Source organism: Rhineura floridana, chromosome 4 (assembly GCF_030035675.1).
Source record: "Rhineura floridana isolate rRhiFlo1 chromosome 4, rRhiFlo1.hap2, whole genome shotgun sequence".
Classification (NCBI taxonomy): Eukaryota; Metazoa; Chordata; class Lepidosauria; order Squamata; family Rhineuridae; genus Rhineura; species Rhineura floridana.
Genome location: NC_084483.1, coordinates 206186077 through 206212129, shown reverse-complemented (window position 1 = coordinate 206212129; position 26053 = coordinate 206186077). Strand labels below are relative to the sequence as shown.

General features: G+C 45.3%; 1 protein-coding gene across 2 annotated transcripts in view; it reads right to left on the bottom strand.

Moving 5' to 3' along the window:
• Positions 1-26053, bottom strand: part of INTS9 (integrator complex subunit 9) — a 90028-nt gene that overhangs the window by 61463 nt on the left and 2512 nt on the right. The window contains exons 2-7 of one of the 2 annotated variants that reach the window (XM_061626502.1): positions 22199-22391; positions 18860-18920; positions 12837-12899; positions 8060-8199; positions 6611-6697; positions 67-187 (exon numbers count right to left, since the gene is read on the bottom strand). In XM_061626502.1, coding sequence (XP_061482486.1) covers positions 67-187; positions 6611-6697; positions 8060-8199; positions 12837-12899; positions 18860-18920; positions 22199-22263 — 537 coding nt within the window. In that variant the 5' untranslated portion in view covers positions 22264-22391. The remainder of the gene's footprint in view (positions 1-66; positions 188-6610; positions 6698-8059; positions 8200-12836; positions 12900-18859; positions 18921-22198; positions 22392-26053) is intronic. The other variant, XM_061626501.1, reaches the window with a different exon arrangement.

The window sequence follows — 26053 nt, the reverse complement described above, 5'->3', positions numbered from 1 at the left end:
TAAATCCCACAGAAAGCAGAGAAAGAGAGAGAAAAGAGCGCTCCAGTTTTCTCCACAAATACTCACTATTTTCTGGGAATAGCCCACCAGCTGGATCTTACTGAGTGCCGAGTTCACTTCCTGCATACTGTAGCACCTTCTCCATGTAGCGACTTCAACTGCATCTTTTAGGGGGGCGGGAAGCAGCCTGGACAGGGCAAGATTGAATTATTTATTTCTTTATTGCATTTCTATCTCGCCCTTTCCTCCAAGGAGCTCAAAGTGGCGTACATGGTTCTCCTCCATCTCCATTTTATCCTCACAAAAACCCTGTGAGGTGGGTTAGGCTGAGAGACAGTGTCTGGCCCAAGGTCAAGATCTCCCATTGAGCTTCATGGCCGAGTGAGGATTCGAACCCTGGTCACCCAGGTCATAGTCCAGCATCCTAACCATTACACCACATCGGTTCTTAGGGTCGCCAGCTCACTGAAATTCTGGGCATGCTTATCAAATTTCTGGAGAGGCAGAGGGTGAAGGGTAAAAAGAAGAGGGCAAAGGAAGGTATTGAAAAGGACTGACAGGTGTTTCAGCCAGAGCTTGGAAAAGTTACTTTTTTGAACTACAACTCCCATCACCCTAATCCAGTGGCCATGCTGGCTGGGGCTGATGGGAGTTGTAGTTCAAAAAAAGTAATTTTTCCAAGTTCTGGTTTCAGCCCAATTCCTATCCTATTCCAAAGGTGTGAGAACTGCTTGTTAAGGACCTCAGAGCAACATACTCTAGGAGGTTGATTAGGCTAGGAGAGAAGACAAATAGCGCAAGGTAATCCGGTGAACTTCTTGGCTGAGTGGGGATTGAACCCAGGTCTCCCAGCTCTTAGTCTGACACCCCAACCCCCTGTGAGGGGTTTAGAAGAAGATTGGGCGTCACAGGTCAGTTACAAGTGATTGAAATCAAACCATGCAGGCAAAGGCACAGCCTGCAAAGCATCAAAAATCAATGGACTGTCAGACTGTATAAGGCCCTGTGGACAGCGTTTTTCAGGTGCCACTGATCAGCGCTGCCTGCAAACCCCCTTTCAGCTGAGCCAGGGTCATTACGTCAGGTGTACAGCAGGTGGGCGTGGCTTGGCCAAAATGGCCTCACATGCCAAATGGGCAGGCCTGGCGTGCATAATTAGGCCCTGCTGCAACCACTTGATGGCTTTGGTCATCCTGGTAGGTGATCTACATCAGAAACTAGACTGCAGAAGTTCACCCGTGTTGGTTCTGCTGGACTTCTCCACAGCCTCTGACAGCATCGCCCACTGTATCCTTCTGGGCTGCCTGACTGCTATGGGTCCACCGTTTTGCAATGGTTCCAGTCTTTCCTAGGTAGACTGTTCCAGAAGATGGTGCTAAGGGAGTATGGGTGGCCTAATTTGCACTTCCCCAAACAATATGCAAGCCAAAATGGATCTCTTCGTCAAAATTCACACTTCTCTAAACTTTGTGATGCAGTTCTCAAACAAATTGTGCACAAATCTGTGTATTAGCACGAAACATGCATAAAAATGTGGAAACGGACCTTTAGTGTTGTGGCACCTACCCTGTGGAATTCCCTCCCCTTAAATATTAGGCAGGCGCCGTCTCTGCTATCTTTTTGGTGCCTTTTGAAGACTTTCCTCTTTCAACACGCCTTGTAAGTTGAGACCTTATCCCAGTCTGTGTTGGAATTGCTTTTTAATATGTTTTTTAAACAATATGTTTTTAACCCTTTTAGATGTTTTAAAAGCTTTTTTTAAAAAAATGTTTTTAAAGCTGTTTTGTTTTAATGTATTTTAAGGCCTGTTTTTATGATGTTTCAAAGTGTTCTTAGTGCTTTTGTTTGCTACCCTGGGCTCCTGCTGGGAGGAAGGGCAGGATATAAATCAAATAATCAAATAAATAAATAAAACAAAAATGTATATATTACTGAAAACACCACACAAAAGTGCATTATATTAAGGAAAATTGCTTGCAAAATTATGTATATTGTGCAAAGTTGCCTACAAAAATGTCTTGTGAGGGCTTAAAAAAAAGGACACAAATTGAGGTGGAAACATGGCAAACCGAGACAAACCGAAACTGACAGATTTGTCCGTCCTATGCGGAACTATGGTTCAGTGTCATGGCCTTGGGCAGGGACGGAAAACCTGTGCCCTTCCAGAAATTCACTAGAATCCTGGGTGTGGTATTTGGAAGGCAGCTGGGGAGGAAGCTGCATTTTTTGAGAAACTTTTAAAACAAAGTCATTTTCTTCCTTGGAAAAGCCATTGTTTTAGACTTTCTTTTTTGTTTTGTAAAGGAAGCCAGAGAACAACATCCGAGAATGGCAGCGTCACAGCACATAAGAAGGATTGCCGTCTCCTGCAACATAAATCTCTTCCAGTACTAGGAGCTCAGGCAGGAAGGCAGGGGGAGCTGCCAATGAGTGTAAGAAGGATAGGGCTCTTATTTTGTATATTAAACAGATGCTAAATGAAAAGCTTGTTCCAATCCATTTCCAATGATTTGTGGAAAATGGTCACGTTTCGCAGATCTGTTTGTTTGAAAGAGCCTAATTTATGGGTGAAATCTATTGGGTCAGTGACCTTCTCCCTCATAATTTAGAATTGCACTGACTGCCCATTTGCTACCGGGCAAAATTCGAGGTTCTAGTTTTGGTGTACAAAGCCCTATACAGCTTGGGACCAGGATACCAGAAAGACCATCTTAGCCTTTATATACCCAGTCGATCACTGTGCTCTGCAGGTGAGGGCCTCCTGCAGATACCATCTCATCAGGAGGTCTGTTCCACACAACATAGGAAATGGACCTTTAGTGTTGTGGCACCTACCCTTTGGAATTCCCTCCCTTTAGATATTAGACAGGCGCCATCTCTGTTATCTTTTTGGCACCTATTGAAGACCTTCCTCTTTCAACAAGCCTTTTAAGTTGAGACCTTATCCCAGTCTGCATCTGTGTTGGAATTGCTTTTTAATATCCTTTTAAACCTTTTTTTAAAACTATATGTTTTTAACCTTTTTTTAAAAAAAGTCTTCAAAGCTTTTTTTAAAACATGTTTTTAAAGTTGTTTTGTCTTAATGTATTTTAAGGCCTGTTTTTATGATGTTTTAAAGTGTTTTAGTGCTTTTGTTTGCCGCCCTGGGCTCCTGCTGGAAGGGCGGGATATAAATCAAATAAAAAAAATAAAAATAAATAAATTTAAGACACTGAAGCAAGCGTTTAGGATTGCTGCTGCCAAGATCTCAGGTTCAGCTAGTGCATGGAACCTACGCGTTCTGCACAAACTGATGAAAAGTAAGTGATAATTTGTCCTCTTCCAAGAAATGACTGGAAAACCAAAGGAACCCAAAGCCCAGCCCATTTTCCCAAAGTTAAGGCTCTTATCTGTCATTTTCACAAGTAGCCCTATAGATCAAAGGCCTCCAGACTTTTTGTGGTGGCCTGTGGGCACATTTGGAATTTTGAGAGTACTTCTCCACTGCTGTTCAATACCATATTACTGAGCCTCTGCATCATTGCTTTATTTTTTAACATAAAATAACACTTGGGGAGGGTTAGCAGCTACGCTCCTGTTGTTCCTTTTCAATTTTCTACTTTGAAAGCAAATATATCAAGACAGAATGTTAATCACCCCAATTCCACTGCACCCATCTAGAATGTGCCGGCATCTGAGGTGGAGGAGCTAAGGTTATAAATACAATATAAGCCATCAGTGCACCATCTGATTAACAGACACACACAACTCAACAGGGTTGGAAGCTGCCAGCAATTAGCTCAGACTGCAGAAGGTAATGGGGTAAAAACGTAAGCTGCTCTGATGCACTTAGTACATTCCCTGAAAAGCTTCCCATTTAAAACGCTCCAGTGCTTCATATGAAAAAAGATAACAACTTAGTTGTACATAACCCTATTCAGGTTTAGAAGCGGCTGAGCTGAAAAATGATAAATGCAACGAAGAAAGACTTTAGGCAAAAGAGAGAGGAAGAAACAGGAGCAGGCTGGCACAAGGGCCGTGGCTAACTAAAAATGAAAAAAAGCACGACCAAGACAGGTTTGGTTGCCACAGACAGCGAGTTCTCTTTGGCTATCCTTGTTTTTTTAATATCACAATGTCCAGTGAAGACTAGTAGCTCCAAAAGTCAGAGGGGCAATGAATTTGCTCTGGGTTTCAGTTCAAACTTTCAAGGAGCTGTCTAAGGTGCTGAAAGCACTACTCCAAGGAAAGAGGTACCGATTTAAATGCAGCCAGCTGGTGTAGTGGTTAAGGTGTTGGACTACGACCTGGGAGACCAGGGTTCAAATCCCCACATAGCCATGAAGCTCACTGGGTGACCTTGGGCCAGTCACTGCCTCTCAGCCTCATGGAAACCCTATTCACAGGGTCGCCATAAGTCGGAATTGACTTGAAGGCAGTACATTTACATTTAGATGGACTTGGGAGGTTTAAGGTGATTAAGGGTTGCCATCAAGGACCCAAGCAGACACCTCGGAGGACAGATTCTCTAGATGTTCACCAATTCAGTTGCCGATCATGCTGTGTTCCCAAAACAATGGTGCCATTCACCAAGACGGGTCACACATTGGGCAAGTGTGTGCTGTGTGGCAAAAACAGACGGCACAGAACTGCTTCTGTGCATGTTAACAAAAGCTAAAACTTGGTGGGGTCAGTTTTGCAAATCAGTCCTAATTAAGGGGACACCCCCCCCCAAAAAAGTTCAAACATAGGAAGCTGACTTGTACCGCTGAATCAGACTTTTGGTCCATCTAGCTCAGTATTGCCTACATTGGCTGGCAGCAGATCTCCAACGTTTTTGGCAGGGGACATTCCCAGTTGGACACAGAGATGCCAGGGACTGAACCTGGACACTTCTGTATGCAAAGCATGTTTTCTGCTGCTGAACTACAACCCATTCCAGGGTATCACATCAGGGCAATATGCACAGACAAAGGCCCTTAGTTGGCACTCCCTTCTGCACTGACCCTGTGTGGGTCACTATGCAGTCTCTGCATGAGGGCAGGAGGAGAACTTCCTATCGTTCAGCCCTGGGTTGGTACCTGTTCAAGGTGCTGAACTAGAAGTAAGCAAGAAGTTGATATTGGCAAATCCTTGCCGATGTATCCTGCTTTCTTCCTTTTAATTTTTTAAATAAAGTTTCTAGACCTTAAGATAGGCTTGAAAGTGTGTGAGCAATGCCTACTCCAATCGCAGCTCTGGAACAACGGAAGCTCGGGAACACTGATTAGTAGCAAGAGGCAAGATTTCGATGCCATGAGTGACTCTTTGCACCCTCTCCCTCAGTCTTGATCAGCAAAAGCAGAATCAATTATACAAAATGAGCAAATGCAAGCAAAAAAGACTCCACCACATACATACATGCATACATATCAGAATTCAGTTTTAACATAGATGATACACAACCCTGCTTACAATTCTCAAGTGTCTGCAGGGGAAGGAGGAGAGGATAAGGGAGAGTTACAGGGGGCACTTCATGCTTAATACCACTCCTTAAAATACTGCTACTGTACCCCAATATGGGAGGAATTTTAAGATGTGACACTTCCCTGGAGCCACAGATGGTCAGGTTTTAGCAATCCCAAGCTCTGGTGGCATCATGCAATGTGTTAGATACAGGGCTGCCTTTGAAGACGGTGGCTCAAAAGACTCTTGGAACCAGGCAAAGGGAATTTATTAATTTGTTTATTTATTACATTTATATACCGTTCCACAGCCAAAGCTCTCTGGGCAAAACAGCTTCCTGGGCTCCTGGTCTGTTTCTGAGCACAATTCAAGATGCTGGCTTCAGCATTACAGCCCAAAGAACTAAGGAATTGACTCCCACAGGAGGCACTGATAGCCACCAGCCTGGATGGCTTTAAAAGAGGATCAGACAAATTCATGGGGGATAAGGCTACCAATGGCTCCTAACTACAATAGCTATGATGTACCTCCATGCTTGGAGGCAGCACACCCCTGACTACTAGTTGATGAGGATCTCCGGGGAGGAGCGTGCTCTTGTGCTCAGGTCCTGCTTGTGGGCTTCCCATTGGGGCATCTGGTTGGCCACTGTGAGAACAGGATGCTGGACTAGGTGGGCCACTGGCCTGATCCAGCTTCAGGGCTCTTCTGCAGCTCTTATTTTTATCTGCCCAGGGCTTTAGATCTATCCACTCATTGGTTTTCAGACATTGGGATTTTAGCCCACTCCCTTTATTTTAATGTTTTTCCATTACTATATTATTGCCGATTTTGTTGTTTTAACTGATGTAAGCAGCTCTGAGAATCTGATGCCTGAGCAGCAAGGCAAGAAGTTAAAGCAACGTGGTGTAGTGGTTAAGGTGTTGGACTATGACCCGGGAGACCAGGGTTCAAATCCCCACACAGCCATGAAGCTCACTGGGTGACCTTGGGCCAGTCACTACCTCTCAACCTCAGAGGAAGGCAATGGAAAACCCCCTCTGAATACTGCTTACCTTGAAAACCCTATTCATAGGGCCACCATAAGTCAGAATTGACTTGAAGGCAGTTCATTTACATTTTGCCCCACTCAGAGACACCCTCCCAAGGGAGTTACCCTGCTGGGGAGGTCGATGTGGTTGAGCCTTACCTTTGCACTTCCTTATTCTTCCACAAGGAGGCAGACTGAGCCTTTGGCACCCGCTCAATAAAGTTGACCAACTCCTCCATGAGAAGCCTGCCGACAACAGCAACATCAGCAGAAAATAAAACCAGATCTCGGTCACACGCGGTGGAAGCTGGTGGCTCCGACAGCAGTGAATCCGCTTTGTGTTTTAGTTTGAACTTTTGAGGACCTCTCCAGCATGCTGAAAGCCTCCACTGGGCAAGAGACAGTTGGTTTTAATGGCACACTAGAAGAGCTCCCTCCATTTCCAAAGTTCAGAGGTGAGTGTGGATTCCTATATTATTTATTTATAAGATATTTGTATACCGCTATTTTGTTAAAAAGCATCAAAGCAGTTTACAACATGTTAAAAACAACAACCACAGAATAAAGCATTAAAGACACAATGAAAAGGTTTTCAGCAGGCGCTTGAAAGTTAAAACAGAAGGCGCCTGCTGAACCTCTGTTGGCAGAGCATTCCAGAGAACTGGGCTGATGACACTGAAGGCTCCCATCCACCCGCAAAGGGAATTATCAGCTGGCTTGGTAGGACCCAAGCTTTGCAGAAGAAGAAAAAAATCAGAAAAAGGGGGTGCAAGGAAGACGCTCCAGAACAACCCGATGAAGACTGTGTGCTCTGTGGCCACAGAATGCTAATTTTCTGCTGGTGGGGGGAAATGGGGAAGATGGGTAATAGAATAGAGTATCCTGGAGAAGAGCAAGGTTCACCATCTGGAATATTGAACAGGTGCATTCCACACTGCAACATTTTGTTGCAGGTTCCACCGGTAAGCCTCTGAGAGCCACGCTACTGCGAGTGTTCATGCCTGTATGCTCCCACATATTAAAAAAATATCCTAGCACGCCAGACAGAAGGCTATGCTAAACCCTTCTTCCCTGACATGCTCGCTTTCTACAGGCAGGCAGGCAGGCAGGCAGGGATTTTTTTCTCCCTGAGTGAGGACTCAAGCCTTACAATTATAAGCTGAAGCAGTACAGCCAGACGTGACACAATTTAGGCCTTCCTGTTCCATCCAGTAACTTGTGCATTTAGCAACTTGCAAAGCCAGGGGATCACCAGAGGAGGGTCCCCAGTACACCTTGCTCTTCATGGAAACAGTAGGACAAGTCTTGCATGAGCACGGTCCCCCAACATCACACCACTCATGTGGCTTAAACTCTCACACAAGATTGCTAAATGTACAAGTCTGAGCTGATTCACACACTTGGGAAACATGGAGTTAAACAGATGCGGACACTTAAAGCTGTGAAGACTTCCTTGGCTTGCATCCAACCCTGTCTTAAAAGCCTCTCAAGAACATTACAAGTAAACGTTCCTCTTCCCGTGTCATCCTTTACGCCTTCCCTCCCCCTTTCCTTCGGCAGCGGACGGAAGGTGATTAGATAAAACGACACTAAGTGGATTTTTCTCACCTGCCAATTTGGACCGTCGGCTCTGTGGCATACACCGTTCCGGTGAATCCAGTGTGTTCTGTGATGTAGGGCAAGGCCATCATGCAGTGGTAGTTGGAGACCAAGATCACGTCCACGGTAGAGAGGTCAATCAGTTCCATCTGAAAAGAGGAGTGAAGGTGTCAGGCACTGCATGGAAACATGGGCTCTTAAAAGAACCTTCTCCCTCTCTCTTACACACGCATGATTCAAATAATATCTTGGCCGATTAAAATAAAGCTTATATTGCCTGCCCTGGAGCTGATTAGTGCCAGACAGCTCATCTGAAAGATTTAGATCAGGGGCCCCCAACCTTTCTCCCTGGGGGCACATCTGGAAATCTAGGGAACTGTCGCAGGCACCACAAAGTACCCAAGCCACAGAAGAAAAACTGACTATGCATGGAACACTCTCCCAAACAGGAAACAGGCCTACAGCCCCACCCCCAAAGCAAAAATAACCCCTCATTCAAAAAAAAACAAAAAAACTGGGAGAGGCAGGGAGCCTCAGCAAGCACTATGGTGCCCACGGGCATCGTGCATGCAGAAGGTCGCAAGTTCAATCCTCAATGGCATCTCCCGACAGGGCTGGAAGAGGCTCCTGCCTGAAACCCTGGAAAGCCACTGCCAGCCAGTGTGGACAGTACTGAGCTAGATAGACCAATAGCCTGATTTGGTATAAGGCAGCTTTATACTGGGGACCTCTGCTTTAAACATTTAAGAACATAAAAAGATCCCTCTGGATGAGGCCAGTGGCTCATCTAGCCCAGCATCCTGTTCTCACAGTAGCCAGCCAGATGCCCCAAAGGAAAGCCTGTAATCAGGACCAGAGTGGAAGAGCACTCTCCCCTGCTGCTGTTTCCAGCAACTGGTATTCAGAAGCATACTGGAGGCACCAAGCCTCCTTCCATCATGAGGCTCAAGGCAGCGTACGTGAGGTTTCTTTGCAGATATCCATCCAGGCCTGACATACCCAGACCTGCTTAGTTCCAGCTAGGTAGTGGACTCATGGACTTATGTGCTTCTGGACAGTACCTTGGGGCCAATTTTAGCGCTGCAAGTGTTAAGTTACTTGATGTTACTTGATTTTGAATTGTATTGCTTATACTGATGTACTTGTAAGCCGCCTTAAGGGCCTTGGGCCAAAAGGTGGGGTATAAATAAATAATAACAACAACAACAATACTGCCTTTAGCAGGGAAGGTAGAACATAGCCATCATGGCTAGTAGCCACTGGTAGCCGTTAATTCAACTCGGGATGTGCCCCAGGGATCACTGATGCTCTGCCAGATTATATTCCGACTCTGACTTTCCCCCCAGTTCCTTCACGCTGCACCCTGACTCTGTTTCTTCCCCTTTGGCCCTATGCAGGAGGCCAAGATTTCTAAGATGAAAAGTTGGTGGCTTTACGGTTGAGAGACACCCTTTAAGAAGGGGGAAGGCAGCTGGAAGGGCAAGGCCTGAGGCCCCAAGGATGGCATCTTGTGCAATGTCTTGGCGAACTGGAAGCTTGGCCTATAATAGGCAGGGCCAAAACTCATTCACATTTGGAGCTGGGAGTAAATCCTGCATCCTCAGACCATTCTTCAGCTGCAGGAACAGAGAGGCAGGAACTGCCAAGGGTGAAAAAAGATTTTTGCATCCTCATAATAGGAACTGTAATTAGAAATGTTTACTGGTAGGCTGTAACACTGATGATGTTGCTCTGGAAAACTTACCAGAAACTTAAACCTCTAACTCAGTTATTATGGAGCGGCTAATGGGATTCAATAGTCATCAAGTGGAAAAATTATCTGCTCATTGATTTGAAGGTAACGGCAGATAAATGGGTCAACTCAGCTGTTCAAAAACCTAATGCTTGGAAGTTGTTTAAAAACACTATATTAGAAGCTCAACTGGAGTGCATACCGCAGATCAGAAAAGGTACCGCCAGGGCCAAGAAGATGCCAGCATGGTTAACGAGCAAAGTCAAGGAAGCTCTTAGAGGCAAAAAGTCTTCCTTCAGAAAATGGAAGTCTTGTCCAAATGAAGAAAATAAAAAAGAACACAAACTCTGGCAAAAGAAATGCAAGAAGACAATAAGGGATGCTAAAAAAGAATTTGAGGAGCACATTGCTAAGAACATAAAAACCAACAACAAAAAATTCTATAAATACATTCAAAGCAGGAGACCATCTAGGGAGACAATTGGACCCTTGGATGAGAAGGGAGTCAAAGGTGTACTAAAGAACGGTAAGGAGATTGCAGAGAAGCTAAATGAATTCTTTGCATCTGTCTTCACAGTGGAAGATATAGGGCAGATCCCTGAACCTGAACTAACATTTGCAGGAAGGGATTCTGAGGAACTGAGACAAATAGTGGTAACGAGAGAGGAAGTTCTAGGCTTGAAAAGAAGATTAGACAAATTCATGGAGGACAGGGCTATCAATGGCTACTAGCCGTGATGGCTGTGCTCTGCCACCTTAGTCAGAGGCAGCATGCTTCTGAAAACCAGTTGCTGGAAGCCTCAGGAGGGGAGAGTGTTCTTGCACTCGGGTCCTGCTTGCGGGCTTCCCCCAGGCACCTGGTTGGCCACTGTGAGAACAGGATGCTGGACTAGATGGGCCACTGGCCTGATCCAGTAGGCTCTTCTTACGTTCTTATGTTCTTAATGCCCCCCCTCAGAGGCTAATGTCTGACCCGATGGTTCTTTGAACTTTGGAGAGGGGGCATTTAGTCCAAAGATAATGGAAAATCAGGTGGGAAGGGGAATGAAATAAGAGCCTCTGTCCTAACCCACAACCCAGAGACCTTGCGCTGTGCAGTAGAGGACTCAGAGGAGGACGAGGTTCCATCTTTAGGGGAAGAACTGCAAGAGCTGTCTTCAGGAACCTCTCAACCAGAGGACAAAGCCTTGCACCCCCTGCTCTCACTCAGAGGAGGAGTCTCCTACAATACCTGTCTCCCCATGTACGCATGAGCCAAAAGCTTCAGTATAAGGCAAAAAATGTGAATGTACTGCCTTCAAGTCGATTCCGACTTATGGTGACCCTATGAAGAGGGTTTTCATGAGGCTGAGAGGCAGTGGCTGGCCCAAGGTCACCCAGTGAGCTTCATGGCTATGCAGGGATTCGAACCCTGGTCTTCCATGTCGCAGTCCAACACCTTAACCACTACACCATACTGGCTCTTACAGTATAAGGCGAGGGCCCTTTAACAACCAGCCAGTCCAGACAAGGTATATAAAGCTTCAGTAGGAGCTACGTACTTGGCAAAGCAACCACAGGGCTGACCCACACCATACATTTAAAACACACGGCTTCTCCCAAAGAATCCTGGGAACTGTCGTTTATTAAGGGTGTTGGTAAATGCAGCTCTGTTAGGGGTAAACTATAGTTTCCAGGATTCTTCAGGGGAAGCCATGTGCTTTAAATGTCCAGTGTGGATGTGACCACAGCAGGACCCCGGGAGCTCTCCAAGGTCCTAAAGGTAACCTGGGTCTAAAAATTGTGCCTTGGCCTCTTGACGGACACTGCCCGGCTTCCCATGTGAGTCTCAAGTTCCGATAGAACGGGAGAGGATCACAGAGGAGGGCACGGTTGGCCGACTGGAAGACCAAACAGGACCACTCCAAATTTATTTATTTATTTATTTATTTCTACCCTGCCTTTTGGCCAGAAGGCACTCAAGGCGGCTTACAAAAATAAACACAAATATAAAAATACATCAATAAAAAACAATTTACGAAAAGCAGCAGTTACAACTTCCAACAGAAATACATTAACAAATCACAAAGGGATCTTCTTTTCTTCCCCATGTGGAAGTATTTCATGTAAGGTATTTCAGAACTTCCAGGCCCATTTTATCAAGCCGTGAGGTGAACCCCTTTACCATATCCTTCACCTCTGGAATCTGTATTTCTGCTTCAAGGAGCGCACGGCAACATTTTGTTGAAGATCCCTGTATCTCCAGGACTTCATTTCTCTCCCCACCCAGCTGGAGAGCAAATCGGGGCATTTCTGCATACAGAACATGGGTACTACTGTTAAGCAATGCCACCCCCCCCATCCCGCAATTAAACATATGACACTGCCCATAGAGTCGAACCTTTGGTCTTCTTGCTCAGTACTGTCGGTGCTGGCTCTCCCGGGTTTGGAGCAGAGGTTGTCCCCCTTCCCTGCTACCTGATCCTGGGACCTTCTGCATGCAAAGCAGGTGCTCTGCTACCGAGCTATGGCCTTAGACCACTGTCTCAGCCAAATCAGTAGGATGGAAAAAAATAATACTGGCCCACCTTACAGGGTTGTTTGTAAGAATTCCAGAGATAATATATGCAAATTGCCCTGCTGAAAAGCACTACACAAAATGCTGAGTGTTATTATTTTGTCCTGGCATAAGCATAAGCTGCTATTTCTTTCTTGTGAGGCTTGCGATGAAATAAATGGTTTAAAAAAAAAGTCAGAGTTTGCAGTTCCGCTTTCCCTTAAATTGAAAAGGGAGCCGTAAGTGGTTTGAGAAATGGATTGGAAAGTCATCTAACAATGATATTATTTCCATAAGAGCCTCCTGTGAAATGTTAATTTTCTCTCAAGCGACACAGATGGCCCGAGACTCCTTCGACTGCTGAAAGCCCCTTCGAAACGAATGGAGGGCTGGGAAGCAGTGGGGGCAGGCCCACTCCGGGATCCCATTACGGTTCCAGCTGGGCATTGGGGGTTCCACAGTTTACTAACAGCAGTCTCCAGGACAAACCTGGCATGCAGGTTGTTGGGAAGACTCACCTCTGGCAAACAGAACTCAGGGACGGAATCCACAAACACGTGGCCGGCACACTCTTTCAACTCCTGGGTAAAGGGTTAGGGAGAAGAAGAGAAAAAATGTTTTAGCTGTCAAGGGAGAAATCCATGGCTCAGTGAAACGAGGGCAGAGCAGCACATTCTAGGTTTCTACCTACAAGCGTTTATCGGCAAGACATGCAAAATAATTCACAAGCTAGCCAGATGCCCACTGCATGACGTGAATGTGTGTAAAGATGCAGCTGTTGTAATGGGCTGCAGCTGAGTGGATGGGCACGCAAACGCCAACCCTAACTTTCTTCCAAGGAATGGCATCAAGGTCGGGCGTCTCCCAGGACTCGACATGGGACCTCCTTTAACCAAAGTCTTGATGGGCCCACTGCAGATCAGGGCCCACTGCAGATCAGGGCCCACAAAATCCTGGGGCTGACTCTGCTCCTTCCCAGCCATCACTGCCCAGCCTTTCTTTCCCTTGGCCCCAGCTGCCATCTTTCCCCCCTGCCCTTGCTTCCCATGTCCTGTACTTTCACTCAAGTTTGGTTTCAAGGTGGAAGCTGCTCTGCTTGTTCCTCTGTACGTCCACATCAGTATTTCTCCAGGCCTGTTAAAGCATGCCAGTCTTTGCCCCTTTGCTTAGAGTCTGACAGCTGGTTGCTGTGCATGCAAATAGGTCTGAGATGAGAGTAGAGATTGGGGTAATGGCTACTGATATAATAAAAGCTTCCCAGAAAGCAGGGGAAATCGGGACTATCCCTATATACAATTTTTAGGGAAATGCAGAGGGTTTTTGGGGTGGCAGGGAGTCCCCTCTGCAAGTTTACCAAACACAGTGCATTTCCTCCCCTTCCCCATCTGCTGTGCTCCCCAGAAGCCTGGCACAGGGCCTGAATTCAGTTCTTAAGAAATTCTAACAATTTTTGCCAAGTCATAACAAACGAGCAATTACATCAAATGGCAGCAGGCTCTCAACCTCATCCAGAGAAGTTAAAAAGGTGAATTATGGGTAAGCAGGGTGACTTTCAAAGCCTCCCTCAGCCTTGAAAGCAAGTGCATCCAAAATGCAGTAAAGAGGGCCATTCTCTGTATATGACAAAGCGTCCACCTTTGACCCCAGACCCTGTCAATGTGCAGCACCAGTCAACTCATTTGACATTCTAAGTAGGCACAACGGTCAATGTGGGGGCTGGATAAGAGTGCGCCAGGATTGATAAATAATCTTGCCCACTGCAGGCAGCGCATCCGAGGGGCTTTGGAGACGATTGTGGAACACGCAGTCTTGTCCCGTTTGGCTGGCAGTATTTCTTGCAACACTCGGCGATTAACCTATGCAGGGGGCATCTATGTCTACAGCCTGCGTGTTTCCTCTGGAAGTGGCAATTATTTATTAATTAAATGTATATCCCACCCTTCCTCCTAAAAGGAGCCCAGGGCAGCAAACAGGTGATAAAACACTAAAAAAAATCTATAAAACTTCTTAAAAACAAGACACCTTTAAAAACATTTTCTAAAAAAATGACAGGCATGTGGGAGAGCTTTTTCAGCTGTGGCCCCCAAGCTTTGGAATACTCTACCCCAAGAGGTTCACTCTGCTCCCTCCCTGTTGGCTTTCCAAAGACTCCTGAAAACGATCTTGTTCCAGAGAGCCTTTGGGAGGGACTGAAGGTAGAGCCTGACACTGATTTTATGCCTTCTATGTTAAATTTTCATTCACGGAGGAACCATATGATGAAGAACCAGAAATTTTAGAATGTGAGGTGAAAGCTGCTCTTAAAATTCTTGGAAGAAACAAATCACCAGGAATAGATGGCATACCAATAGAGTTGCTACAAGCTACTGAGACTGAATCTGTCCAAATTTTGACAAGAATTTGTCAAGAAATATGAAAAACTAAACAATGGCCCACAGACTGAAAGCGTTCAATATATATCCCACTTCTAAAGAAAGGGGATCCCAGAGAATGCAGTAATTACCGAACTATTGCCTTAATATCCCATGCAAGTAAAGTAATGCTCAAGATTCTACAACAAAGGCTCTTACCAGATATGGAGCGAGAAATGCCAGACGTCCAAGCTGGATTTAGAAAGGGAAGAGGCACCAGAGATCATATTGCAAACATACATTGGATAATGGAACGGACCAAGGAATTTCAGAAGAAAATCACCCTGTGCTTTATAGACTACAGCAAAGCCTTTGACTGTGTAGATCATGAAAAACTATGGAATGCTTTAAAAGAAATAGGGGTGCCACAGCATCTGATTGCCCTGATGCGCAACCTATACTCTGGACAAAGAGGCTACTGTTAGGACAAAATATGGAGAAACCGATTGGTTCCCCATCGGAAAGGGTGTGAGACAGGGGTGTATTTTATCACCCTATTTGTTTAATCTGTACGCAGAACATATCATACGGAAAGCGGGATTGGACCAAGATGAAGGAGGTGTGAAAATTGGAGGGAGAAACATCAGTAATTTAAGATATGCAGACGATACCATACTCTTAGCAGAAACCAGTAATGATTTGAAACGAATGCTGATGAAAGTTAAAGAGGAAAGCACAAAAGCAGGACTACAGCTGAACGTCAAAAAGACTAAAGTAATGACAACAGAAGATTTATGTAACTTTACAGTTGACAATGAGGACATTGAACTTGTCAAGGATTATCACCTCGGCACAGTCATTAACCAAAATGGAGACAATACTCAAGAAATCAGAAGAAGGCTAGGACTGGGGAGGGCAGCTATGAGAGAACTAGAAAAGGTCCTCAAATGCAAAGATGTATCAGTGAACACCAAAGTCAGGATCATTTATACCATGGTATTCCTGATCTCTATGTATAGATGTGCAAGTTGGACAGTGAAAAAGGCGGATAAGAGAAAAATCAACTAATTTGAAATGTGGTTTTGGAGGAGAGCTTTGCGGATACCATGGACTGCAAAAAAGACAAATAATTGGGTGTTAGAACAAATTAAACCAGAACTGTCACTAGAAGCTAAAATGATGAAACTGAGGTTATTATACTTTGGACACATCATGAGAAGACATGATTCACTAGAAAAGACAATAATGCTGGGAAAAACAGCAGGGAGTAGAAAAAGAGGAAGGCCAAAGAAGAGATGGATTGATTCCATAAAGGAAGCCACAGACCTGAACTTACAAGATCTGAACAGGGTGGTTCATGACAGATGCTCTTGGAGGTCGCTGATTCATAGGGTTGCCATAAATCGTAATCGACTTGAAGGCATGTAACAACAACATGTTAAATTTTACCTTTGTAGTCCCTTTAGTACCTCTCTCTCTCTCCCTCTCCCTCCCTCCCTCCCTCTCCCTCTCTCCCTCTCCCTCTCCCTCTGTGTGTGTGTGTGTGTATAGATATATATGTATATATTGTATTTTATGTATTTTAATTGTATTTTATGTATTTTAATTTATTTTAATGTTTTTGTGATTTTACTGTTTACAATTTTATTATGAACATGTTTGATTTTATTTTTGTAAGCCGCCCTGAGTGCCCTATTATAAATGAACAGAGGAGGAGACCTATCGATGGCGACTAGTTGTGATGGCTAGATGTTGGATCACAGGCACCATGACTCTGAAAACCAGCTGCTGGGAATTGCAAGTGGAGACAGTGTTCAGCCCCAGTTACTCCAAACGCTTCAGAGCAAGTGGGCAGAGGAGGATGAGACTTCTGAAAGCCTCGAGGGAGGGAGGAGCGTTAGCAACCCTTCAATCTCTCTGGACACTCCCCTGAGCAGCTTACAGCCTGTTCCACCTGATAGCGTCTTGCCACCTGCAAGCACTCTGCCAGCACCATTGGGGAGCAATCTCTCTCTTGTGTCAACTCCAAACCCCCAGGACACCCCACTTGGACCTTCAAACGTTTCCCCGCCAACTCGCTCCCCGCCCCCTGAAGTCAAGGCGGCACCTAGTGAGCCTGTACTGTCCGATGAGCAGGTGGAGGTTCGCCCCCCTTCACTCTGTGTGAGACGACGCGAGAAGCGGTTCGGTCAGAGGGAGAGTCTTTGCAGGAGTCAGAGATTACGAGCAAAGACCTTTCCTACATAAGGCGGCGCCCCCCTGCTGAGTCAACTTACTCCACACGCTGCAGAGAATGCTTAGTTAGCACCAGTAGTGAGCTAGTCTAGCCAGGCACTGCTTTTGATGTAACGGTGACTCTAATAAAGCAAGAATTATTGCCAGACTCGCCTCCGACTCCTGTGTCAAACTCTGGGCAGGACAGAGTGCTGTTGTTCTGAGGCCCTGTTTGTTGGGATCTGAAAAGCATCTGGTCGGCCACTGTGAGAACAGGATGTCGGACTAGATGGGGGTCCTCTGGTCAGATCCAGGAGGGCTCTTAAGTTCTTAACTTTGCCCACTATCACTCCTCTCTGAAAGGGGAGGTCCCTCGTCCTCTAGGCTGGTGGCAGTTCAGACCCAAAGATGCTGAGAATCAGAAGAAGGATCCCAACCTTGCAAGGATCCTCAAATGAAGAGAGTGGGGGGAGAACACCCATAGCTGTGCCTCATTAAATCACCATTTAACACATTACACAGACCACCGTGAATACCCAAAGAAAGAACTGCAGATGTGCGACTACTTAGCCATGTACACACCGTTACGTGCAAATTCCAGGTGAAGAAGCAACATACATCACACACATCATCTAATGCACCTTACTCTGGTGTATGCTAAACAGGTTTCTGTGACGTGGCTATCACACGGGGTACTTCAGGGGGGGCAGCTTTATATATAGCAGAACAAATTATATACTTCACAGGAATGCAGGAAAAATACTGTATAACTTTAGCAATTCTGAGAGAAAAAACCCTCAGGAATATTAATACAATGGTTACTTAGGAAGCTGCCTTATCCTGAGTCAGACCACTGGTCCATCTAGCTCAGTACTGTCTACACTGACTGGCAGCAGCTCTCCAGGATTTCAGGCAGGGACATTCTCAGCTCTGCCTGGAGATGTCAGGTACTGAACCTTGGACCTTCCGCACGCATGACAGGTCCTCATGTAATGTAGTGTATTTGCAAGCCTCAGGAGGGGAGAGTGTTCTTGCACTCGGGTCCTGCTTGCGGGCTTCCCCCAGGCACCTGGTTGGCCACTGTGAGAACAGGATGCTGGACTAGATGGGCCACTGGCCTGATCCAGCAGGCTCTTCTTATGTTCTTATGTTCTTAATGATACACTTTTCATTACAAAAAGCAAAACATTCTGCAGCCTGGCAAGGCCCAGAGCAGGAGCGGTGAAAGTGTATTCGACCATCAGGCCAGATCCTTACCTCCCCCTACCATCCATGCAGCCACCCACCTGTCAATCACCTGAGGTTGTAATGATGGCAGGTGACACGGGACTGTGAAGTACTAACAATCAGCTGATTGTCAGGACTTCAAAGCACAGTGCAAGGCTCTTTGGAACGGACTTGCAAAGAGTCCTGCGCTGTGCTTGATGTTTAGTAATCAGCTGATTGTCAGTGTTTCAGAAACCCAGCACTTCAGGAGTCAGGTGTCCAGCGCTTCTGAAACCCTGCCAATCAGCTGATCAACTTCAGAAGTCTCTTTTGGTCCAGCCCATCCATGATGTCATATATCATGTCAGGAGATTTGCAGGTGGGCGTGGCCTGGCCAAAATGACCTGATGGGGCAAGTGCAGAGTTCCAGCAGGACTAATTAGGCCGTGGCCCACAGATTCCTCACCGCCCGACTAAAGAATATCAGCATAAGAATTCCTGCAAAAATGCAGACTACTATAGTCTCTAGCATGGTCCAGGGAAAAAGCATAAGGGATGAGCAGATGTTTCTATACATCTTTTCTTCATTTTGTGAATGACAAGGCTACAAATCATAAACAACAAACAACAAAACTGAAACGGTTTGGCCTGAAGATTCAGGTACTTTTGGCAACAGTTTTTCTTCCTGGTTAAATTACGTTTGTTTGATCTCAAGTGTGCTGGCTCATTAGCTAGGTTCACTGAGAGTCCCGTTCCTAGCTGTGCATTACCTTATCTAGGAAAGTGCTTCCATCTTTTAAGACCCAACCTGGGAGCTTGGATAGCCTTGGACTGCAGGAAAAGAAAGAAGCTGTGTTAATGGATATTATGACAAAATCACCACCCAGTTTTTAAATCACAGATCAGTGTTTAAATCACGGATGCTCATATAGCGAAGGCCCTAAGTTAGCCTTCTCCAACAAGGTGCTCTCCAGTCATTTTGGACTACAACTCCCAGCAGTTCCAGTTAGCACATAAAAATGATTAAAATGTTGAAATGTATTGGGCCCCAGGCAGAGTCAGGACTGAGCGCAAAAGACTCCTTGGCCTTTACTTATTTAAGTGCCTGCTAAAACTGTTTTTGTTTAGGCAAGCCTATCTAGATGCATAGATGCTGATGTGTTTTAATCTCTTCTTAGTCTACTGTGGTTTTTAAATCACTGTTTAAAATGTTGTTTTTTACTTGGTTTTAACTGTTCTCATTGATAATTTAAATTTTTTAAAAAACCTCTTAGAGATTCCACAATTAAGCAGTATATACATTTTGTTAAATAGATAAAATAAATACCATTAATGGATTAAATTTTAAATCCTGGGAAGGCAATACCTCCTGAACAGTCTTCTAAGGCAGTCCCACATGTAACACTCTGCAGTAATCTAATCTTTCAGTCCCACCCACCCAGGAAGCCAAGAATGGACAGCACAAGGGAAGGAGGCTGCCCCGGAAATGGAGAATAGTGCACATTGGTACAGCCTCTATCACAGCCACAACCCCAGGATACCACAAGTCCTCCTGGCAAGGGGAAATGGGTCTCCGGCAACATCTGGAAGGCCACAAGTTCCCCACCCCTGTAATAAACAGAAGCTTTTCAGAGAGAGAGAGAGAGGGAGAGAGGGAGAGAGAGGGAGAGAGAGGGAGAAGCAGTTAAGCTGCTTCCCCAGGACCTTTATGCACTTTGTTGATAAGCACAAGACGTTCTCTTTCAGCTATGCAAATATAAGAGAGGAGTGGGAGGGAGGGAGAGTGGGACAACGTCTGCAATGATATTGAGTCTCTTTACCAGAAGCCACCCAAATAAAGCAGCTCTCACTGACGGGCTTCTGACATTGTAACGAAGTGATTGATTAATCCTAAATAGCTCAACCTGACACATAAATAAAACAAGCAAATGTGACGCTCCTCCAGACAGGAAAGGTTAACAGTCTCCCTGTGACTGGATTTCAGCATCTCCACATTCGGCTTTTCTTACGGGAGGGGATGTTTCCATTGATCAACCTGTTTCTTGGAACGTACAGGCTCTTCATGAAGGTGAAGCTGCGCTCCTTGGAAAATGAGTTACGGTGATGGCGCAGTTGCACCTACTTTTGGCAAAGAGGAGTAGATTATATTTTCATTAACGGTGGCCTGCGTCACTCACAACTGGCTACGATTTCGCAGGAGCAGAGAGGAAGTCCTTGGCGCAGCCCCGAGGATCAGAGTTTCTAGCCTTTATTGTGTATTTATTTTCTGCATGTGTCTTATTGCATGAATATACCTTGCAAGATGTGCACACCATACACAGGAGTCCTTGTGAAATACAGGCTTTCTATACACCAGGAACAGGGAACCTGTGGCCCTCCAGTACTGTGGAACTCCAACTCCCATCAGCCATCATGGCCAATAGCCAGGGAAGATGGGAGTTATTTATTTTTTAGATTTATATCCCGCCTTTCCTCCCAGGAGGAGCCCAGGCAAGTCCAACAACATCTGGAGGGCCACATGTTCCTTATCCTTGCTTTATACCATCTTAACCATCCTGTAGTTTTGTGATGGGCTGACAAGCATTGTCCTGCAAGTGCTCCGACAGACCTACAGTACCCAAGATTCCTTAAAGGTTTGGCCTTCAACAGGTGGGTTGGAGCCCAGTACCAGGTCACAGCCTGATCTAAGGTGGTTTGCAACAGTAGCACTACCACCCTACAAGCACGTGGTAAGAAAAAAAAAAGAAAGGAATGGGTCCCTAAATGCAAATGGGTTAAAGGCAGGTCCCAGGTCTGAAAAGGCCGAAGACCTCTGCCTTAAAGGAAAGTCACAGCAGTTAAACTGGTCTGTCCACAGTGTGGATGCTCCTAGGAAAAAAACTTCGATTTGTAACCATATGGCTCTGAACGAAGATTAAATTGGTCACATTTATCATTTTCCATAATAGATCGTGTCATTGATAAAGATTATATCATGGGATGTCAGAACTCGTTTCTGTCTCTTTAAGACAGCAGTCCGCACCCTGATGCGCTCCAGATGTTACGTATTTTATTTATTTATTTGATTTATATCCTGCCCTTCCTCCCAGCAGGAGCCCAGGGCTGTTGGATGGCAGGTCCCATCAGCCCCAGCCAGCATTTCCAATGGGCGGGGATGACGGGAGGGAGTTGTCATTCAACAATACCTAGAAGTCCACAGATTCCCCAACATTGCTACACACACACACACAGTCACTCACACGCTCTATACATTTAAAGCATAATTTCCCCCAAAGGATCCTGGGATCAGTAGTTTATGCCATGCACAGCTACAATTCCCAGCACCCTTAACAAACTACAGTGATAAACATTAAAACACATCTTTTAAAAAACTTAAAAAACGAAAAAAGCATTCAAAGTATGGTTGTGTATGCAGCCTTACTGTCCCTTGCAATCTACTTTTCTTCCTTGAACTCAACGCAACTAATGTGGCATTTCCAGTAGGTCTCCCATCCAAGTACTGACCAGACCCAGACCTGCTTAGATGCAGCCACCTTGCTCTTCAGACCATGCATGCCCAGGTACTATAATGACAGGCATTTGGTTGCTTTCTATAAGCAGTAGCAAAGGTTTCCTGGTGCACAGGACCTGGGAATTGTCTACAAGCCTTGCTTTTCTGACTAGAAGATCCTGCAGCATAGATTGTTAATTTGCAAGGAGGGGTGGAATATATGTCTGGCATGCCGGCACTTTAGCCCTCACTCCCATTTATCTCTTCTTACATGAAGAAGCCAGAAAGATGACAGATCTGTGACCTCACTTGCGCTGAGCCGCTGCTGCAATACTTTACTGAAGCTTAGAATAAATTATCTGAAAAACCAAATCGATAAATCCATAAAGCGTTTTCCATCTACTGAGCCAAAGGACGTTATTTTGACAAAGGGAATGTTTAAGTGGACAAAGTCTATTTATGCTATCGGATGATACTGTAGGCTTGTTTGAAAAGCCTCCTCCCTAGTAACCTGACTCTGGGCTTCCTCCAACAAACGCTATTGCTCCCATCCCAAAAAAAGGCAGCTTATGAAGCAGAAAGTAAAACTGGAAAGTATATACTGAGCCCTGGGACATACCTCTGGACCAAAGGCAGTGGGAGAAAGTTGAGGGTGGAGGTCATATCCAGCCCACAATCGAGCATGATGGTGGTTGATTTGAACTTGAGCACATTGCATGGTAGTGTCGGATGTCCGGACAAGCAGTACTAAGGGAATGAGATTGGATCTGATGAATAACCAGCACCAACACAAGTAAAAGGAATTCACATACCTGGAAGGGAGGAGGAGTAAGCCATGTCAGCTAGACTGCAGTCCAGGAACCTTCACCCTTTTAAAAATCATCTTGTAACAGTTCAAGGTTAGAATGACCCATTACACCTTCCATTGACATTTACATATTTATCTGACAACATTTCCATACCGCTTGATTGTAAACAGAACCTCTAGGTAGTTTACAAAAATTAAAGCAAAGATAAAAAAATTGAAATGGACTGCCTTCAAGTCGATTCTGACTTATGGGCGACCCTATGAATAGGGTTTTCATGGTAAGGGGTATTCAGAGGGGGTTTACCATTGCCTCCCTCTGAGGCTGAGAGGCAGTGACTGGCCCAAGGTCACCCAGTGAGCTTCATGGCTGTGTGGGGATTCAAACCCTGGTTTCCCAGGTCGTAGTCCAACACTTTAACCACTGCACCACACTGGCTCTCAATCAAAATTAGCTCAGTATAACCTTGTGACGTTTCACCTTTGCGCTATACTTCCTGAAGAGCATCTGCTAAACTCTGGCGAGTAGCTATCTGAATCTGCTCCAGAACAGTTAGCATTTCAGTAAGAATCGTATGTCAATCTGCACTATAGTTCGCTGAACAGCACTGAAATGCATTGGGCAGCAATTGCTTCATTTGTGGAACTATTGCTTCACACATTACTTAGGCTGTGTATATACCATATATATAAAGCACATTCCTCCATTCAAAGAATCCTGGGAACTATAGTTTACCCCACACAGAGCTACAATTCCCAGCACCCTTAACAAACTACAGTTGCCAGGATTTTTTGTAGGAGGGAAATGTTCTTTAAAGGTATGGTGTGTACAGAGCCTTAATCTATGAATCTAGGTGTTGGCGTCACTGAATCCCTTTATTGGCAAGAATATCAGAAATGTTAGTTCAAGAACCTTGAATATAGGTTTAAAAATGGAGCATTTTCACATTTGTCATCTGAGGTATTAACAGAGAGGGCAAGCCACATGCAATGGAATGTAGGGGTATGAAAAATCTGACTTCACACCCTTGGACTGGGTGAGGGAATATTTGCAGTACCAGACTGGAATTCAGCTATACTACCAAAATGCACTCCCTATTTACTAGTCTATATTGCATTGCACTTGCAGCAATGAGGTCCCTAACACTGATTGGCTAAACTGGTGTGGTGGCTTGGAATCTTCACTTGCCCATGAAACAGAAGAGTCCATGTTCTGTAAGGGAATGGAATGTTGTCAGTTTGGCTGGGCTGGTGAGATGGCTTGGAATGTTCAGTTGCTCAGGGAACAAAGCTGTTTGAAATCCAGATTATGTGAGGGAAGAGAACGTTGTCAGTTTGGCTGGGATTAAACCTCACACAGGGGATATCTGAAAGGTGGAAACAGGTCCCAGAACATAGGAAACTAAGGGACAGGGAACCCAGAGACAAGGAGCCTGCACTGAGTGCAGAGCAGGCAATGGGCTAAGGAAACACTATTTGAAGAAAAGACAAGTGAAGAAGGAAGGCTTAAGGAAAAGTGCAGAGGAGAAAGCAAACTGAGGAGACACAAGTGCTATGGAGGCTGGTAACTAATATGACTTTAGGTACAGGGTATGCAGAGAAACTTGGACAAAGACAGGGTTTGGGAAAGCAGAAACGGAGGAAGCAGAGGCATGGGATTCACTTGAATGGAAAATGGCATAGGCATACAGTCAACCAATGAAGAATGGAGGCAGCCCAGTGAAAGGAGGAGCAGAACTACAGGCCCCAGAGCCCAGTGATGAAGTGCACTGTTGGCAGGAAAGGGAGGGTACCATGGGGGAATGGGGATGCTAGGTCCATATCCTCTAGGCCAGTGGTGGGGAACCTGCGGCCTTCCAGATGTTGTGAGACTCCAGCTCCCATCAGCCCCAGCCAGGAGGGCCAGTGGTCAGGGACGATGGGAGTTGTAGTCAAGCAACATCTGGAGAGCCACAGGTCAGCCACTACACCCTAAGAGTCGGCATTGTGGCTTCTCCTGCCACTGCAGTCTTATAACCTGGCAAATCTAAGTGGGCACAGCCAGGGTCCAAAAAGCATCAGAGGAGTAGAGCTCAATTTTACAACTTGATCTGAACCAGCCAAGCTACCAGGAGCTGCATGGATCTTTACAGGAGAGCAGGTTCACCAGCTGCTCAAGCAGGAACGGCTGGGATGCAAGATGCGTCACCTTCAGATCTATCACCAAAATCCTTGATTGGCGGAAGTGGGCAGGAAATGAGAGTGAGTGTTTGTCTGCAGTATTTGGGCAGTCAGATGCCTGGGGACAGTCTCGTGGAAGAGGCAGGTTTGTGCAACCACTTAAGAGCTATTGATGGGTACACAGACCGTATGTTGATGGTAAGAGGAAAAGCTGTTGCCCGTTGTCCAAGATGGAATGGAGGAAAAGCAAATAAGGCTGACTTACACTGTTTTTAAGCCCTTACCAGAGAACTCTTGGGACTCCAAACAATACTGAATGTATTAAATTATAATAAATAAATGCACGTGTGTGTGTGTGTGTGTGTGCGCGCGCATTTGTCCATGCGAGAACCCCCCCCCCCGAAATGCAAACAGGATGAGAGCTAAGGGGATTCCATGCATCAAGCCCTAGGCCAGTTTTTTGGTTAAATCAGTCTATGATAAGACAGTAAAACCCATACTGATTAGAGTATACATGTTAAAAATGTATCCCTTCCATTGCCTAAATTTTTAAAGTTGGGGTTTTCAGGGTTTTTTTTAAAAAAATGACGTATGACATTTTTGAACAATGATACAGCAAAACTACACAATAATCACATGGAAAGAGAAATAATAGGGAATAGGGAAGTGGGTGGTTGGCAACTAGACATATTCCACACACAACCCTATGCCTGTTTACTCTGAAATATGCTGCCCTGGGCTCCTACTGGGAGAAAGGGCAGGATATAAATCTAGTAAATAAATAAATAATAAATAAAAAAGCCTCATTCTGCTGTGTGGGGCTTACTCTCTGGTCTGTGTTTTTAGGATTGCAGCCATTTAATGGGGAGCAACATTTACACCGGGATGAGGCACCTTTGGCAGTCAGATCCCCTCCAGATCCCCTCCCAAATTTCCAACAATTAGGTTGCACTGGGTGTTACCCACCAAAAGATTCTAAGTCTAGGAGAGGGGGGGAAAAGTCTCTCTGTCCTCCTTAATGCATCTTCTAGATTGTAAGCCTGCTGCAGTGTAGTATTTGTACACCCCATAGAAATGTTAAAGAGTTTTAAATGTTGATAATAGTATGTGCAAATACCTATATGGTCATAGTGCTCCCCATAATAAGGGACCCTGGGATTTGAAGTTCCGTGTTGGATTTAGGACTCTGTATTATTCCCGTGGTTGTGTGGGAAAGCAACGGCTGTTCAGCTGGTTTTGTTTTTTGGTGGCACTGAAAGGTGTTTTCACACGTGAGAATTAAATTAATTTTAAATTAGTTTTATTTAAAGTGAGAAAGAACATGCAATTTTAAAATAGCTCTCTTCCCCTTTGTTTTTTTTATTCAAATCAATGCAAGAGGTGAATCCTATAAGGTCAAACCAGGCTCCATCTCGCCCTGTGTCCTGTCTCTTAACAGTGCCCAGGCCAGATGCTCCTGGGAAGCACTTAAGCAAGACATAGGCCAAGAGCTCTCCCCTGTCCCCAGCA